The 18,360-nt window shown below is 37.1% G+C and overlaps 1 protein-coding gene across 9 annotated transcripts in view; it reads right to left on the bottom strand.

The window, feature by feature from the left end:
* Nucleotides 1-18,360, bottom strand: part of SBF2 (SET binding factor 2) — a 357,871-nt gene that overhangs the window by 139,729 nt on the left and 199,782 nt on the right. For all 9 annotated transcript variants that reach the window (XM_036325356.1, XM_036325358.1, XM_036325355.1 and 6 more), the window contains 3 exons: nucleotides 12,390-12,594; nucleotides 10,148-10,257; nucleotides 8,400-8,549 (listed from right to left, as the gene is read on the bottom strand). In XM_036325356.1, coding sequence (XP_036181249.1) covers nucleotides 8,400-8,549; nucleotides 10,148-10,257; nucleotides 12,390-12,594 — 465 coding nt within the window. The remainder of the gene's footprint in view (nucleotides 1-8,399; nucleotides 8,550-10,147; nucleotides 10,258-12,389; nucleotides 12,595-18,360) is intronic.

An 18,360-nucleotide genomic window follows, 5' to 3' on the forward strand; every position in this document is an offset into this window, starting at 1 on the left:
CACCATGTGTAACTGCTTTAGGCGTGTATTCCCGTTCACTATATAACCTTTTCACGGTGTCTAGTCTGATGTTTCACCCATCCCTTGAGTTTTTTGTAATTATGTAATTTATTTGTTTACTTACTTTATGCTCAAAATTTCAAACATATATCAAACTTGAAAGAAGTTTACATGGAACACCTCTTGTATATTTTACTATTTAGACTGTGTCCCTGACATTTTACTATGCTTGGTTTATAATTTATATATCCATATATTTATCCACTAATCCATCTTGAGTGTTTTTCAAAGTAAATTGCAGACATCAATTACACTTGCCCCTAAGTATATGCCTTAGCATGTATATTATTAGAGTTCAATATTTACTTTTGCTGCACAATTATATACACCACATTATAGAAATCTTAAGTGTACACTGAGTGGCCAGATTATTATGACCACCCCATCAGTACAATGAATTAGTTATGCAAATAATAATAAAACCTTGAGATTATTTGCTTAGGAAGTTTTCAATATTCAGTATTTTTGGAAGTGGCAATGAAGTACTGATGGGGTGGTCATAATAATCTGGCCACTCGGTGTATATTCACTGGGTTTTGACAAATGTCATAATATTTATAAGATTTATCCAAATGGTTGCATGTATCATTAGTTTGTTTATGTTTATTGCCTAATAGCATTACACTGTCTAAATATCTACATGACAGTTAAAAATAATCTATTCTCTGATTAATGGCCTCTGGGCTGTTTCCAGTTTTAGGCTATTATGAATAAAGCTCCTATATATATTTTATATAAATCTTTTTGAAGATGTTTTCATTTCTTTTTTATAAGACCCAGGAGTGAAGCTGTTAGCTCACAGGATAGTCTATGCTTAGTTTTGTAAGAATTTCTTTCACTTTTCTCTGAAGTGATTGTACCAGTTTACATTCTCAACAACAAAGTGTAAGAATTCCAGTTATTTTGCCACCAAGCCAACATTTGTCAGTCTTTCTAATTTTAGCAGGTCCACTTACATGCTGATTTTTTTTCAATTGAAAAACACCAGTACTGTTTTCAGTCTGTGACTGGGAGTCCACAGATGCAGAGGACTGACTGCATGCAGAGGGGATCCCGAGGGCAGGGAAATGGTCAGCTTTCTAACCCCTGCATTGTTCAAGGGTCAACTGTAGTACCTCATAATGGTTTTATCTTTTTAAAATATATTTTTCTTGATTTCAGAGAGGAAAGAGAGGGAGAGAGAAAGAAACATCAATGATGAGAGAGAATCATTGATCAGCTGCCTCTTGCACACCCCCTATTGGAGATCGAGCCCACAACCTGGGCATGTGTCCTTGACTGGAACTGAACCTGGGGCCTTTCAGTCCACAGGCTGATGCTCTATCCACTGAGTCAAATCAGCTAGGGCTCATAATGGTTTTAATTTGCATTTCTCATTTTTATTGACTATCATATATCTGATTTATGATGGATCTGTTCAAATTGTCCATTGTAAAAAATTGGTTTGGCTTCTTGAATTGTAAAGTTCTCTGTATAAATGTGACACCAGTTCTTTGCCACATACATATTTTAGAAATATTTTTTTCCAGTCTTACATATTAATTTTTTAATAGTGTCTTCTGATAAGCGTAAGTTTAAATTTTGATGAAGTATAATGATCAATTAATTTTTTCTTTTTTGATTACCATTTTCTGTGACCTAAGAAATTGTTGCCCATTCCCAAGTCATGAAACTATTTTCTACAAGTTTCAGGATTTTATTTATCTCCTTATTTAAATTTATTGGGGTGACATTGGTCAACATGAACATATAGGTTTTAGGTATGGGTTCCTTTGTTACAAGTGCTGTATATCGATGGGGTTCCTAATATATGGTGATAGGAGAGGATTTGACTTTGGGTGGTAGGCACACGGTTTTATATTTTGTATTTAAGTCTACACTCTACCTCAAATGAATTCTTATGTTTGATATGAGGTAGAGATTGAGATTTACTTTTTTTCTATATGGACAGCCAGTTATTTCAGCACTATTTGTGGAAAAAAACTTCCTCCCCTATTTGATTGCTTTGGTGTCTTTGTCAAAAATCCCCAAAATGTGGGTCCATTTCTGGGTTCTCTTTCCCACTGATCTATATGTTGATGCTATGACAGTACCATACTGTCTTGAATACAGCAGGTTTGTAAACCAGTCCTTTAAAAATTTATCTTGACATTGAAAGAACCTGAAAAACGTAATAGCCCCTTGGCAGTACTCATGCTCCATTTCATTTTCCCTTGAGGACAGGAAAGACAGAACAACTTCAAGATCACGAAAAGCAAAAATTACTAACGTTTTTGAATCACTACCTAAAATCAGTTTATTTAAAGTTTCTTTTTAAAACAACAACACAGATGTTTGGCCTCTCTGCCTTGAAACTATGTTTTTGTAAAAAATGTTCAGAATGTCATGTTAAATCCCCACAAGTAATGTTGTGGCAACAGGAACACAAATACTAATAAATCCCAAATTGGTAATAAATAACCCATTGAAATGAGAATACCACATGTGAGCCTATTTATAACTCAGAAGAGCCTTTCTATAATGTTAAACAACCCCTGTCCTGGGATGAAGATGGAATCTAGTTTTACGTATTTATGAAATACTGATATATTAAGTGCCCATCAGTCCAGATGTATTTGAGGGAAGCAAAAAAAATCCATATCTTATTTTTTTTTAGACGGATACGTATTCAAAGAAAAATATTTGTAGCCCAAGGGAAATGGCTATTTTACAAGTGAGTTACTAACTAGTATATGCTAAAATTAAGTTTAGAGAAAGCCTTAAAACTTGGTTCTTCAGTTAATAAACAACACAGAAAGTACTAATGGGAGAAAGCTCCCTAACACAATTTTTGTAGTTTTATCACCAATTAGTATAGGGAATCAGGAAATCACCAAACTTTAGGGCTTCTAGAGACCTTGACCTATTCATCACATTCCTTTGTTCTCTATAACAACAGTACCAAAGTAACAGTAACAAAGTAATAAGAGACATGTGGCTTTTTTAGGGCACATTTATTGTGTTGTGCTCTTCTCATAAGGGTGCTTGATAATTTCCTTCCTACAAAAATTAGAATCTTTTTTTAAAAAAAATATATAAAATAGATGCATATGTTTTATATAATTTAATTATGCTTGTATATGTATGTTTGTGTGTGTTTCCAGCTGAGAAAGATTTAAATTGGAAGACAAAACTTCTAATCCATAGGCCAGAGATAACCACTTAAGTTGTTAAGAATTTTAGTATGATATACTTATATATGTATAATTTTAGGTCAAAAATAAAATTATATTGTATTTACCTTATGTAACTTCTTTTTGCCCACCTAGCAGTGTATAATAGAAAATTTTTAATATAGGTATATATACACCTCTTTCTATTTAATAGTTGAATAGTATTCCAAAGAAGAGCTGTACCACAATTAAATTAATAAATATCAATGGTAAACATTTAGGTTGTTTTCAATTTTTGTTATCATAAACTGTTATAGCTAGTCTCTCAAGAGTAAGGCTGTATTTCCAGTAAAGATGAATCATCTTTTATCTTGTCAATTTGCTTAAACAATCTACAAAGTGCTTATTATAAGATTACATTTTTAATACTAGGTTTTAAGTTAGAATTTCTGAAAAAGTTATCTTTTTGAAATGTGTTTGAAAAAATAAATATACCCTGCAAAATAAGCTAGTAGCAGTGCCTTATACATTAATGTGTATAAGTTATAAAGAAGACTGATACAATGAACTCCCATATACCTAGTAAGAAGTAGGTAATAGAATATTGCCATTACCTTTGCAGATCTCTATGCTCACTGCCCTTCCTTTCTGTCCCCCAGAGGTAATGTTCTTGAATAACTTGTTTATTATTCCCTTGATTTTCTCCCCACCCCCCAGCTTTGTTAAGGCAAAATTGACAAATAAAATTGTGGTATATAATGTGATGATTTAATACACATATACATCAGTTTTACCACATATTGTAGTCCTAAATTAAATATCCCCAGATGTTACATGTTTTTAACTTTATACCAGTGGAACCATGTTATAATTGAATTGCCTTTTAATTTTTGCACAAAATTATCTTACGATTCACACACATTGTTCCTTGTAGGTATAATTCATTCATTTTCATAGTTAAATAATATTCTAATATAATAAGATGCCATAATTTATTTATCTATTCCACTGCTGGTTGGGATCTGAGTTGTATCCAAAAATAAATGATTTTGTTCATGTGTCTTAGTGTATGTGGGGAAGAGCTCCTCTACAAGTGGAATCACTGACCACAGAATATATTCATATTCAGCTTCATAGGAAAATGGCAAACTATCTTGTTTCTTGTTATCTTATATCTTACTAGAGGTCCGGTGCACAAAAATTTGTGCACTCGGGGGGAAGGGGGGGGTCCTCAGCCCGGCCTGTGCCCTCTTGCAGTCTGGGACCCCTCGGGAGATAATGACCTGCTGGCTTAGGCCCGCTCCCGGGTGGCAGAGGGCAGGCCCAATCCCTAGGTGCAGCCCCTGGTCAGGCTCAGAGCAGGGCTGATTGGGGAGTTGGGGCGCCACCCCTGTGATGCACAGAGCAGGGTGGATCGGGAAGTTGCGATGCCACCCTCAGTCACGCTCAGGGTAGGGCCTATTGGGGAATTGGGGCACCGCCCCCTGTCACACTCAAGGCAGGGTCGATGGGCAGGTTGCGGCACCACTCCCTGTCATGCACAGAGCAGGGCCAATCCGGGGGTGGGGAAGCTCCCCCCTGTCAATCACAGAGCAGGGCCCATCAGGGGGGTTGGGGCTCCGTACCCTGTCACGCACAGAGCAGGGTCGATCAGGGGGTTGGGGAGCTCCCCCCTATCAGGCACAGAGCAGGGCTGATCAGGGGGTTGGGGCGCCTTCCCCTGTCACGAACAGAGCAGGGCAGATAGGGAGGTTGTGGCCCCGCCCCCTGTCACACACAGAGCCGCAGGGCGATCAGGGGGTTTGGGCGCTGCCCCCTGTCACGCTGATCCCGGTGCCGGGAGGCCTCACGGCTCCGCTGATCCCAGTGCTGGGAGGCATATTACCCTTTTACTATATAGGATAGAGGCCTGGTGCACGGGTAGGGGCCGGATGGTTTGACCTGAAGGGTGTCACGGATCAGGGTGGGGGTCCCCGATAGGTGCCTGGCCAGCCTGGGTGAGGGGATGATGGCTGTTTGTAGCTGGTCACACACCCTTCAGGGTAGGGGTCCCCACTGGGGTGCCTGGCCAGCCTGGGTGAGGGGATGATGGCTGTTTGCAGCTGGTCACACACCCTTCAGGGTGGGGGTCCCCACTGGGGTGCCTGGCCAGTCTGGGTGAGGGGCTGAGGCCTTTTTCAGGCTGGCGGGTGACTGAAACTTCCAACCGCTCCTTTTTTTCTTTTTCTTTTTTTATTCTGGGCCAGCTTTAGCTCTGAGGCTTGTCTCCAGCTCTGAGGCTTCCACTGCTGAAAGCAGGTTTCTGGCCTTTGTTTACCTTCTGTATTTGAAACAATGTTGCGATCCTGCTGGCTGAAGCCCGGCGACTAAAGCAGGTTTCTGGGGTTTTGTTTAGCTTCTATATTTGTAACATAGTTGCTTAGAGTTGCAGCTCAGAGGCCGGCAGCGGCAGGTGGGGAATGTTGGAGTCCTCCATCACTGAAGCAAGCAAGCCTCATGTTCGCTTTAAGCTGCCTGGCTGCTGGCCGCCATCTTGGCTGGCAGTTAATTTGCATATTGCCCTAGCCAATGGGAAGGGTAGTGGTTGTACGCTAATTACCATGTTTCTCTTTTATTAGATTGGAGGATTACATTTTCTAAAGTGATTATAGCACTTTACACTCTAACCAACAGAGTTTACATGTTCCATTTGTTCCATTAATACTTGATATTATTAGATTTTTAAATTATTACAAAATAGTTTATAAAAGGCTATCACATTGTGGTTTTAATTTACATTTTTCCAATTATTGACCTAGATCACCTTTTCTTTTTTTAAGATAATCTTTTTTATATACATAATCCAAATAGGTTTCCTTTTCTCTGAAATACTTCTTTAGATTTCGCCCATTTAGAATGTGAATTGTCTATGTCCTATTGATTTGTGAATATTTTTAATGATCTCGGTACTAACCCGTTGACACATGCTGTGCAAACACCTCTCACTCTGAGATTTGCATTTTCACTCTCTTTCTGGTGTTTAAAAAATATACTTTTATTGATTTCAGAAAGGAAGGAGAGGGAGATCGAAACATCATGATGAAAAAGAATCTTTGATTGGCTGCCTCCTGCACACCCCACACTAGGTATCGAGCCCACACCCAGGCATGTGCCCTGACCAAGAAAAGAACTGTAACCTCCTGGTTCATAGTTGATGTTCAACCACTGAGCCACACCAACTGGGCTCTTTATGATATTTTTTAATGAACAAAAGTTCTTTATTTTAATACAGTCACATTTATTAATCTTTTCTTTTAAGATCAACACTATTTGTGACTTGTTTAAGAAATATCTCCCCACCCCAAAGTCATAAAGAGATCTACTTTATTCTGTTTGAAAATTGTATAGGTTGGCTTTCATATTTAAGTCTTTAATAGACATGAAACTGACTTTAGTGTATAGTGTGAGGTATCTGTAAATTTTTTATATATGTCGGATATTATGAGTACATGGTCACTTAATTGTTCTGGCATTATTTACTGAATTTTTCATTTTGCCACTAATGTGAAATGTCAACTTTGTCATTAATCATGTTTCTATATACATGTACATCTGTTTATGAACTCTATGTTCTGTTCTATTGGTCAATTCATTTATGATTGTCCAGTACCACACACACTGTCTTAATTACTACAATCTTAAGCTAATTAAAAAAAATTGAAAAGTTTATTAAGGTATACTTGACAAATAAAATCGTAAGATATTTAAGGTGTTGATCATGGTGATTTGCTACAGGTATACATCCTGAAAGGATTCCCACAACTGAGTTAATTAACACATCTATCACCTCACATATTTATTTTTTTTGGGGGGTGCAAATATTTAAGTTCTCTTCTCTTAGAAAATTTCAATTATATAATGCAGTGTTATCAACTACGATCAGCAGATTTTATAGATTCTCAGGCCTCGCTTATCTTATAGCTAAAAGTTTGCATCTGTTTCTAAAAGTTTGACATTTTGCCATACTTTGTTGTTCTATTAGGAGTGTATTGGTAATTCTTAGGGTTTTGCTCTTAGGTTGGGATTTTTCTCTTTTTAATATATTTTTATTGATTTCAGAGAGGAAGGGAGAAGGAGAGACAGATAGAAACATCAATGATGAAAGAATCACTGATCGGCTGCCTCCTGCATGCCCCTCACTGGGGATGGAGTTTGCAACCTGGAAATGTGCCCTGATTGGGAATCAAACCATGACCTCCAGCTTCACAGGTCAATGCTCAACCACTGAGCCAAGGTTGGGATTTTGATGGGAACTGCAGTGACTCTTCTTTTGAGAAAAACTGATTGTTATAATATTGAATCTTCCAGTCTATGTACATAATGTATCTTTCCATTTTTTAGGTCTTCTTTCATCCATTAATTAATATACTTAATTTTATTATTAATTATGCCCTGCAATTATCACTTTCCAGAATTTAACATGCATTTTGTTTAGATTGTCTTGAGTCCCACAGCTAGTCTTTAAAATCTTAATATTTAATTACATTTATTACATTTTTCCTGCTTGTGGAAAAAGTTTGAGAGGGTTTTGCATCACTTGCAAAGAATATGATGCCAATGTCACAGACTATCTAACAAGCAAGTCAGGATGGGGAAACCAGATTATTTGCTCCTGATAATTATGTCTTTATGATTTTGTGGAAAGTTTATCTCTGTAAATTCATACACATCTTTTGAAGCCAACTAGAAATACATTTTTGTGCTTCACACACACAAAGTGCTTAGTAAATACTTAACTAATTCATTTATCATTTGGATTATTGACTATTCATTGCCCTCTGCTTTAATAGTATAATTGAAAACTGTCTAAAAAGGGCATGAATATACACATCAAGTAAAATATAACCAAATATTTTCAAGATGGCTGTTTGGTTTCAGAAAGCTTGCTTATAAAACCAATAAGATAACCTAGTGTTTTGTTTTTTGTTTTTTGTTTTTGTTTTTCAAGAGAAAACAAAGAATAAAAGACTCTCAATATTTATGCCAAGTAATAAATGAGAGTTTCTGTCAGAAATGGGGTGGATATTGGCTCTTCATCCTATAAGCTGTGGAAGGCTCAAGACTTGATTTATCGGCAATTACTGAATTTCTGGGAAAAAGAAAAGTATTCACAAGTAAGAAAAATAATCTGAAAAGACTAAAAGTTACCTGCAGAGTACAGTTCATCATCCTTATTATGTAGTCAAACTGCTGATGGTCTAGTATTGCCCGGTTTTGCTGGACATGCAAACCCAGCTCGTCAGTGAGACACTGTCTTGCTGCCTTTCCTTTAAGGGCTCTCAATGCGGCAGGAAGGGTCTGAGGACAAGAGAGGCAGACGTGAACGACAGGCACCACTGGGAAAATAAATTGTAATCTCACTGAAAGTTCAAGTGCATCCTGTAAGACACTTAACAGTTATCAGAAATTAAACTCCTGGAAAAGAGCAGCTTCACTACTGAGGACAACTATAAAATACAGGATTTTTAGTTATTTTTATGTATAAGCATGAAAAATAAGCAGAATTAGTTTATGTGTAATTAAAACACAAACATGAACTACACTTAAAAAAACTCATCAAAACTCTAGTCACCAGATCACTTCTTTCAATAACCGGCCATGTCTCCATAGCAAGAATAAAAAGGAAAATTAAAATGACAAGAAATACAGGTGATTTGCTACTTTTAAACTGGGCAGCAATTTAATCACTAGTTTTAATTTATGACTGGAAAATTCTACAATCTCTTCTCAATACAACATCATAATAAAAAAAAGAGAAAAGACTCAGAGCAACAAATAGATATCTTTAGGTTTATTCATTAAAAATCATCATTTCACTACTCATTAGAATGCCTCTGCCAGTTCACCACGCAAAGCCTAGTAAATATACTTCACATAAAATAAGAATAGCTTTATGAATAAAGGAGCAAATAAGAAGGGAAGAAGCCTGAGAGTAGGAGGGCATGGGATTTTTAGAGGCAGGTATAAGAAACAGGATGGGACAGCTGGAAGCAAGAGAACAAAAGAAAGTCTAACACTTTAGCCATAGGAAAAAAGGGAAACTAAACAACCTCAAAACAGAAAGAGGCGTGGGGTCATTTGTTGTAATGGTCAAAACCTTACCTGCTTTACTAGCCCTTTGTAACAGATGTTCAGAACTACGATGAATCACTAAGAAAAGGTTACATTATGTTTAGCGTGTTTTATTAAAGAAGGCAAGAAAATCTGCTTTAACGAGGCACATTTAAGTTGAATACCACTTATCCAACCGGATTCTTTGCCAGAAATATAATTATATTTAAAATGTTAATCATGTATGGTGTCAGATGGATAATAGACTTATCAGGGTAATCACTTTGTAAGTTACAGAAATGTCTAATCACTATGTTTTACACCTGAAACTAATGTAATATTGTGTGTGAACTGTAATTGAAAAATTAAAATGTTAAGTTCCTAGGTAATATGCCAAAATAGGATTTAGTGAACAATGTTAAAAGTTTGAGGGAAACAATGACTTTCAATATTTGTCTGGTAGCCATGTAATTAGGCTTGGCTAAGATTTTACAGTCTCCAGGGGTGGGCAAACTTTTTGACTCGAGGGCCACAATGGGTTCTTAAACTGGACCGGAGGGCCGGAACAAAAGCATGGATGGAGTGTTTGTGTGAACTAATATAAATTCAAAGTAAACATCATTACATAAAAGGGTACAGTCTTTTTTTTTTTTTAGTTTTATTCATTTCAAACGGGCCGAATCCGGCCCGTGGGTCGTAGTTTGCCCAAGGCTGTCCTAGACACTATTCATCAAAACACTTGATAAAGAAAAAGGATGAAATTAGAGAGGTCAGTTAGCAAGTTAAACATGTAAATCTGAAAGGGAAATGATGAATTACACGTGGCAAAGATAGCATTTTATTACCTTTTCAGTCTCCAATGTTTTATTTTCAAATATGAATGAGATGCAGTTTCTAACAACTTCCAATCTCTGTGCACTGTTGAAAACTGTTTTCACCTTATCCATTATCGAAACTAGTAAAGGAATATAAAGAAAACAAGTAAATTAAACTCCCCTGGCAATTACAAAAGCAAGGGGAAGAGTACTGGTTTAAGCTTATATGACTAACTGTTTTCATGATTGACACTTAGAATTATTTGTTTCCCTTGTTACATGGCAGAGAAGGTATTCCATTTCATTATTTTGATTATATTTTCACGTTTTAAAGTGTCAGGCTAGTCAATGGCTTATTAAGGATAATTTCACAGGAAAGATTCCAATGATACACTTAACTCATGCAAATCAATTAATATTTCATAGTAAAAATCACAGTAAGCAAAAGTAAACATCTATTTTAACTTTAATTGTAAACAAACTGATATGTGTTTGGGATACAAGATCATGACAAAAATAGCTACTGTAAGAGAATTACTAATGAACAAAAGAGTTGATATTTCTATGATATTACCAAAGAAAAACCACATGCCCCCCAAAATTAGATTCTCAGAATGGGAAAGAATATTTGCAAATCATGTATCTGATAAAGGACTTGTATAAAGAATATACAGAGAACACTTAACTCAGTAATAAAAAGACAAATAGCCCAATTAAAAAATGGGCCAAGGATCTGAACAGACATTTGCCCAGAGAAGATATAATAATGGCCAATAAGCAAATGAAAAGATGCTCTGCATCATTAGCGAATGTGGAGAAACTGGAACACCCATACATTGCTGGTGGGAATGTTAAATGGGACAGCTGTTTTGGAACACAATCTGGCAGTTCTTCAAAACGTTGAACACAGACTTATATGAAACAATTCCACACCTAGGTATATACCTAAGAGAACTGAAGAGATATGTCCACACAAAAACATACACATGAATGCTCACAGCAGCATTACTAATAGTAGCAAAAGGAGAAATAATCAAATATCCATCAACTGATGAATAAATAACAAAATGTGACATACAGATGGTCCTCAACTTAGGACAATGGTTCAAGTTATGGTTTTCAACTTGATGATGGTGCAAAAGCAGTGAGCATTCAGTAGAAACTGTACTTCAAATTCTGAATTTTTACCGTTCCCAAGCTAGCTATGTGTGGTAGGATACTCTCTCCCAATGCTGGGTAGTGGCAGTGAGCCACAGTGATCATGAGGGTAAACAACCAATACTCTACAGGGTACTCTGTTGCCAGTGGTTTTTGGATGCTGTGTTTCTCAGCATGTTTAAGGTAGGCTAGGTTAATATGATGGTCAATAGGCTAGGGGTATTAAATGCATTTTTAAAAAAGATTTTTTATTGATTTTTTAGAGAGAAAGAGAGGCAAGGAGAGGGAGAGGGAGAGGGAGAGGGAGAAATGTCAATGCGAGGGTGAAACATCAACAGGCTGCCTCCTGAACATCACGTCTCAGAGATCAAGTCCACAACCAGGCATGTGCCCTGACTAGGAATTGAACTGGCAACCTTTCAGTGTATGGAATAACACCCAACCAACTGAGCCACACTGGCCAGGGCTTAAAGGCATTTTTAGCTTATGATATTTTAAACTTAAGATGGATTTTTCAGGATGTAATCCCATTTGTAAGTCCAGGAGCATCTGTATAGCCATAGAATGGAATAATATTCAGCCATAAAAACAGTGAAGCACTGACACATGTGATGTGGATAAACTGAAAATATTATGATAAATGAAAGAAGCCAGTCACAAAAAAGATCACATGCTATAGAACTCCATTTATATAAAATGTACAGAATAGGCAAATCTATAAAGACAGGAAGTAGATTATTGCCTAAAGCTAGGGAAGGAGTGATTTTTAGGGGAAAATTATACCCTGCTAATGGGCATGGGTACATCTATATGAGATAATGAAAATGTTCTGAAGTTAGAGAAAATGGTTGTATGACTCTGTGAATATACTAAAAGCCACTAAACTGTACACGTTAAATGGGTGAGTTTTATGTATGTGAATTATATCTTGATACAGCTATTTTAAAAAAGGATTCTATAGTAGTGGCAGTTAGATGAATGGCTACCCTTTGTGAGAGGCAGTGAATGGAACAGTACTTCTGGGTGTTGGGAATGCTCTGATTCCGGTTACTTGAGTTTTTGTGTCTTCTGTCTTGATAAGAAGTTACTTTTAAACACACAGAGAAATACATACCAACAGGTGGACCTGCTGGCACAACACACTTCTTGTCCAGTCGTGAAGCAGGAGGTGCATTCTGGTTCTTAGCAAGATTCTCCTGTATCAATTCCTGTACCCGGGTTTCATTAATCTTTGGGAAAGGAAGAATATGAACTCGCAAGTGGGATCCTTCTGTGGGGCGTGGAACTTTTTGAAATGCCATATGAGGGTTTGGGTTCTCCTGCAATATCAAACACAGGTAAGATTATGCAGATTGTCAGGAAGGGAGTGGGAGCTGAGAGGGAACAAGCTGCAGTCAGATGAGTACCTGTACACTCAGATACATGCCATAGAACAGAGCCCCAGAGGCTTACTTTAGCAGCATCAGAAACAGCTGACCCCCCTCCTTCCCCTTTCATGAACATGTTTTCACTTGATTTCTAGGTCTTCTTGCTATGTCTTTATTTTTTATCTCCCTAATCTCTTAACTATGTGACTATCCCAGGGCTCAGACCTTGGGCTTCTCTTCTATTTACACTTACTTCCTTGGTGATAATTTCCAGCTTCATATCTTTAAGCCACAAAAACACCAAGAACTCACAGATTTTTATCTCCACCTGAGCTTTCTCTTGAACTCCATGCCCATATATTCAATATAAGTATTTCCATCTGGATTTAAATATCATCTTATATGTCCAAAATGGAGCAGTTAATCTCCACCTTTCCAAATCTGTTTTCTGCAGTCTCACCTCTTCCGTATATGGCATGTTTATTTTTCCAATTACTCAGGTGAAAAGCTGAGTCACCTTAATGCCTTTCTGTAACACCCAATTATCCATTCCTCTGCAAACCTCTGGACGCTGCCTTTAAGCATGTCTAAATCTGACCACTTTCCAACACCTTGGGTCAAGCCAACATCTCTCCTCTACTACAGAACCACCTCTCCTCACGGGCCTCTCTGCTCCCACCATTGCTCCCTCGGCTGCTCCATTCTTAACACCACAGGCAGAATGAACCAAAGTTAAATCACCACCAACCACTCTATTCGATCAAATAGCTCTTTATCTCACTCAGAGTAAAACCCAAAGTTTCCACAATAATTTACAAGGCCCCACAAGATCTGACTTTTCTATGCGACCATGTCCTACTACTGTCTCTTCCTTCATTCTGCTTGACATTCAGGCCTTCTTGATCCTGACCCAAGGCCTTTGCATTTAACTCCCACCTCTTCGGAATGCCTGTTCCCCCACCAATTTACTGAACCCTCTCTCCCTTTCTGCATTTCTTTCCTCAAATGCCACCTTTCTTGGCCACTCTATGTAACTTTATCTCCCCAACACACACCCTAGCCCCTTATTATATTTTCCTCCTTAGCACCTATCCACCTTCTCACATACTCTAAATCTTATTTAACTTGACTGTCTATCCTTCTCTCAGTAACATGAAGCTCCACAAGGGCAGACTTTTCAGTCAATTAAAAAAACTTTTTTTATCCTCTCCATCTAGAGATTGCCTGGCATGTAGCAGGCATCCTAAGCTACCTCCTACTGTATCCTAACAAACGGGATACAATGTTGAGCACATATTAGGATTGTCATAATTAAATTAAATGTGTCATGGATTTTGATCCAGTCACCTAGATAAGTAGGATTATATTTCAAATACTACAGGCAGAGTGAAATCCACCTCTTTATCAAGTTCTCTAGGGGAGGCTGCTTTACAACCATTTTGAGACGAATTCTAGCATTTATTATCCTTTGTAACCAGAAAATTCCTTCTCCCCCAAAAGAACCTATATTATTCATGTTGTAGATTAAGGTCATCACTACCCTATGCATTTTCTGACATTTAGTTAAAATGGCCATTGCCATCGTGTATTAGAGTTGCTCCCCACAATTCTTTTTGGTTATTTGGCCCAGACCCAGAAAAAAGAAAGGTTGGGCCACAGCAGATGATGTAGGAAGCACATCTCAGCAATACAATGGAGATAATATTCCTTTAAAGTGTCACAAAGCCTCGGTCCCCTTTTTTGCTCTGCTCACTATGTAATACTGGATAAGTAACTCTGCCTCAGGTACACACTCATGCTTCTTTTAAAAGGTTCCTGAGAAGTTGAAATTAGATAGAAAACTTGTTCTGGCCAGAGCAGCCCTCACCCACACTTTGTATTCCCCACCTTATGTCATTAACAAGGACAGGGAAGAATAAATACATAAATTCCTACGCCAAGACTTCATGATCACCACTTTCCAAACTATATGGTGACATATTCCTGTTCTAAAATTATTCCTGGATTAACACCAACATCACTGGACTATAGTTTATAAAATGCCCCTTTTCAAATAGCATATTTGTTTTTCTCTGTTCTTTAGGCCCAAGTCTAAGGTATGTTTTCAAAAGTTATACATATAAATTTTCTAAAATCCCTTGGGAAGATACTTTTTTCAGGATGGGGAGGTAATTCACATGCATTTTAAAGTTTAAATCAGAATTATTTAAAATATAGTCTTCACTACTTTTGTTACTATTGACACTTTTTTTATAATAAAAATTAAGACTTTAAATATATTTTCCATGATGTAATATTCATTTCAACAAAGTTTGAAACATGAAAAAATTAAAGTAGAAATCTTAGTAATGTCAGATTTTCTAGCTATATTTTATCTTTTTCTCTTTTCCTATATGTGCTTCTACCTTGCTCCAAAAATGACTTAAGGTGGGTTAAAAAAAGGATACACATATTGCTCAAAATTCTATAATGTGCTAAGTTCATACTAAACTTTATAAGGCAGAACTAAGATCCAAAAATAGTCAAGGCTATTCTGAAGAAGAGTAAGTGGGGAAATAAAACTTTCTGGATATCAAAACTCTTAAATCTTTAATAACATAGTATGTCGACTGGTATTAATAAAGGGCTTAAAAAACTAATGGAATAGAGAGCCCAGAAATAGGACTATATGTGAAAACATGATAGAGATAGGAGGCACTATAATTCAGAGGGAAAGACTGGACAATTCAATGAGAGAGGGAGTATAAGAAGTACTTTTAATTCATGGTCTCTGATGTTGGACCACCTGGGTCAAATCCCAGTTTAGCACTGTGATGCAGTGCAGTTTATTTTAGTTCCCTCATCTGTAATGAAGATAATAATATGGTACCTACTTCATAAGGTTCTTGTGAGGATAGAATGAGTTGTCAAAGAAAAGCTTTTAGAACGAACACATGCATGTGCACATACACACACATACACACTTCCCCAGAATAATTCTGAAAGTCTAGGACACATTCATTTGAATAAATATTTATTCACTGCATATTCTCTGGCATGACACTAGGCCTCTAAAATCTTTTCCCCAAAATTCACATATCACCAGCTACTTGTATTCTAGCAGCAATAAAAATAGTACTAAAAAGCAGTTTAAATAGAAATCACTAATTAAAGAAAAGCTATTGCTTTTAGTCATTAATAGTGTTTTTTTTCTCATAAGCAATTTGAAATATTATAAAACAAATCCATACACAATTCAGAATAACAAGCATGTTTTAAAGCAAAGTTCAAAGATGAGGCTATCCTGTAATTGAATAGACAGTCTACATAAAAATTCAGGCAATGGGTTAAAGTTACTGAATTATAATATATTCAATTTGCTTAAAAGATTTAAAAAAGGCTCATGCCCCCAAATCTAGCATGTTTTGGTTCTCTGGCTGCTGTGTCTGTGCATTGCTGCCCCCTAATGGTCAGTGTGGTAAATATAAAGGACTATATTCACCACCTTATGCCCGGCTTTGTCACATTAGGACTTCTGAGAAGACAGCAGAAATGATGGGAAGTTTAAGGGTCATTGAACGCTACATATTAGAAACATCTGCTCTTACTCAAAACTCCAAATGCAAGTGGGCAAGTCCCTTGAAGATTACTGAGCTCATTAAAAACTGCAGCCTAATTTTGTGTTGAAACAATGAAATTCATTATTTTCCAATAGAACAAAAAAGCAGCCAAGTTGTCAGTTTTAATTGCAGGGAAATGCAAATGCAAAGTAAATAATCAAGGAGTTACACAACTGAGCATATATAGTGAACACGGTAACAATTTTGTCCAAAGCATCCATGATGAACTGCCCAAGAAAGCTGGCAAAATGCACCACCGCTTAGAGGGAATTTTGAAGTTGGATAATGATTTTCAAGGAATGTTTCCATAATCCTGCTGTAAGGGTATATGATAGTAATGGGAAGTACGATTTTCTCAGACTTGAAAAATGACATACATACCATCTGGTATGGAAACATGGATTTTTCTCTTTTCTTGTCAAGCTAAATGAGAATATGCCTAGGGCCTAAAGAAAACGAGGCTGAGACTATTTCAAATAAAAGCACAGCAAAGCAAAGCAAAACAAAAAACCCCAACCCCTACTGGAAATTCAAAGTAGGCAACTACTGCATTGGGGGGAAAATTTCCTCCTACACATTGGTCTCAGCAGTGAATGACAAATCAATGTAACCTTGTTAGAGGTTACCAAGTTTTCCATATTAATTTAGTCATTTAGTAATTATTTAATATGCACCAGTTGTACCTAGAGCTATGTAGGGTAGCAAGTTACACAAATCCTTTTAAATACCACTGAAACCAACACTATCACTGGACTAAGTTAACACTGACAAAATGTAACTAAACATTTTAGAGTTGCCTGGCTGTGAACACAGTATTGATGGAATGAAACATTCTAAATTTCTCATGTTCATAGGCCCGGGGTGGGCAACCCCTGGCATGGGTGCCAAACATGGCATGCCAGTAACTTTTGCTGGCATGCGAAACCCTCTCTTATAATCTTCCATTTACAATTTTTTCTTAATATCGACTTTTTTATTTTTCAGATAAATTCAGTGTTGGTGCATCTTAGATAAATAAATAATTTTACATAACAAGTTATTTTAAAGACCATAGACATGGATTGACGAGAGAGGGGAAGAGCAATTTCTATGTCTCTGCCTTAACTCTCCCTGCCTTCCTAGATCCGACCACTGTTTTGGTTTCATCCACATACGCTTGTGAATCTTTGTTCTCAGTGATGAATTTTGTTAAGTCTCGTAATAGGAGTAGCCTGATGGATGAAAGTAGTAGCTCGTGCATATCTCTGAAGGTCACGAAATATAAACCTGATGTAAAATCTCTGTCATCAGTGATGCAGCAGCAAAAGTCCCACTGATAATATCAAACGGAGTCATAAAGTTTTCTGTTGGACTATCAGTGTACATGTATACATTACAAAATAAATGTATCTTTCATCATCATATACCATGTTTTTGTCGCTCGAATGAATTTTATTATTTCTTCAAGGTTCTTCACATACATACACCTTAAGAGATATCAAGTAGGAGTAACATGTTCTTGTTCTCAAAAAATTAGGGTTGGCACACAGAAGAATTTTGAGTCAGAGATTTTGCTGGTTTTGGCAAGCGCTCACGAAAAGATTGCCCACCCCTGTCATAGGCCTTTCAATGATCATCTAATTGAATTAATGTCTCATCCTTAATACAAATAAATTTGGTGTATGACTTGAATATTTAATGTGCTGTTGCCTAATACAGGGTTTCTCAACCTCTAGTACACCCTCTCCAGTTGTGACAACCAAAAATGCCAAATTTCTGGGGGGAAGGGATTATCCTTGTTGAGAAGCACTGTTCTAACTCATGATTATAGCTGGAAGCTTCATATTCTAATACAAGTACTATTTTTGTTGTTGCTGTTAATCCTCATCTGAGGATGTTTTTTCCATTAATTCTCAAAGAGAGGAAAGGAGAGGGGGAGGAGAAGAGACAGAGAAAGGGGAGAGAGAGAGAGAAAGAGAGAGAAGGAAAGAAACTTTGATGTGAGAGACACATTGATTGGTTGCCTCCCACACACACCCTGATGGGGACGGGGATTGCATCTGCAACCCAGGTATGTGCCCCTGACTGGAATCAAACTCAAGACCCTCCAGTTCGAGGATTGACACTATAACCACCACAT

The sequence above is a fragment of the Myotis myotis genome, unplaced genomic scaffold (assembly GCF_014108235.1).
Source record: "Myotis myotis isolate mMyoMyo1 unplaced genomic scaffold, mMyoMyo1.p scaffold_m19_p_10, whole genome shotgun sequence".
NCBI lineage: Eukaryota > Metazoa > Chordata > Mammalia > Chiroptera > Vespertilionidae > Myotis > Myotis myotis.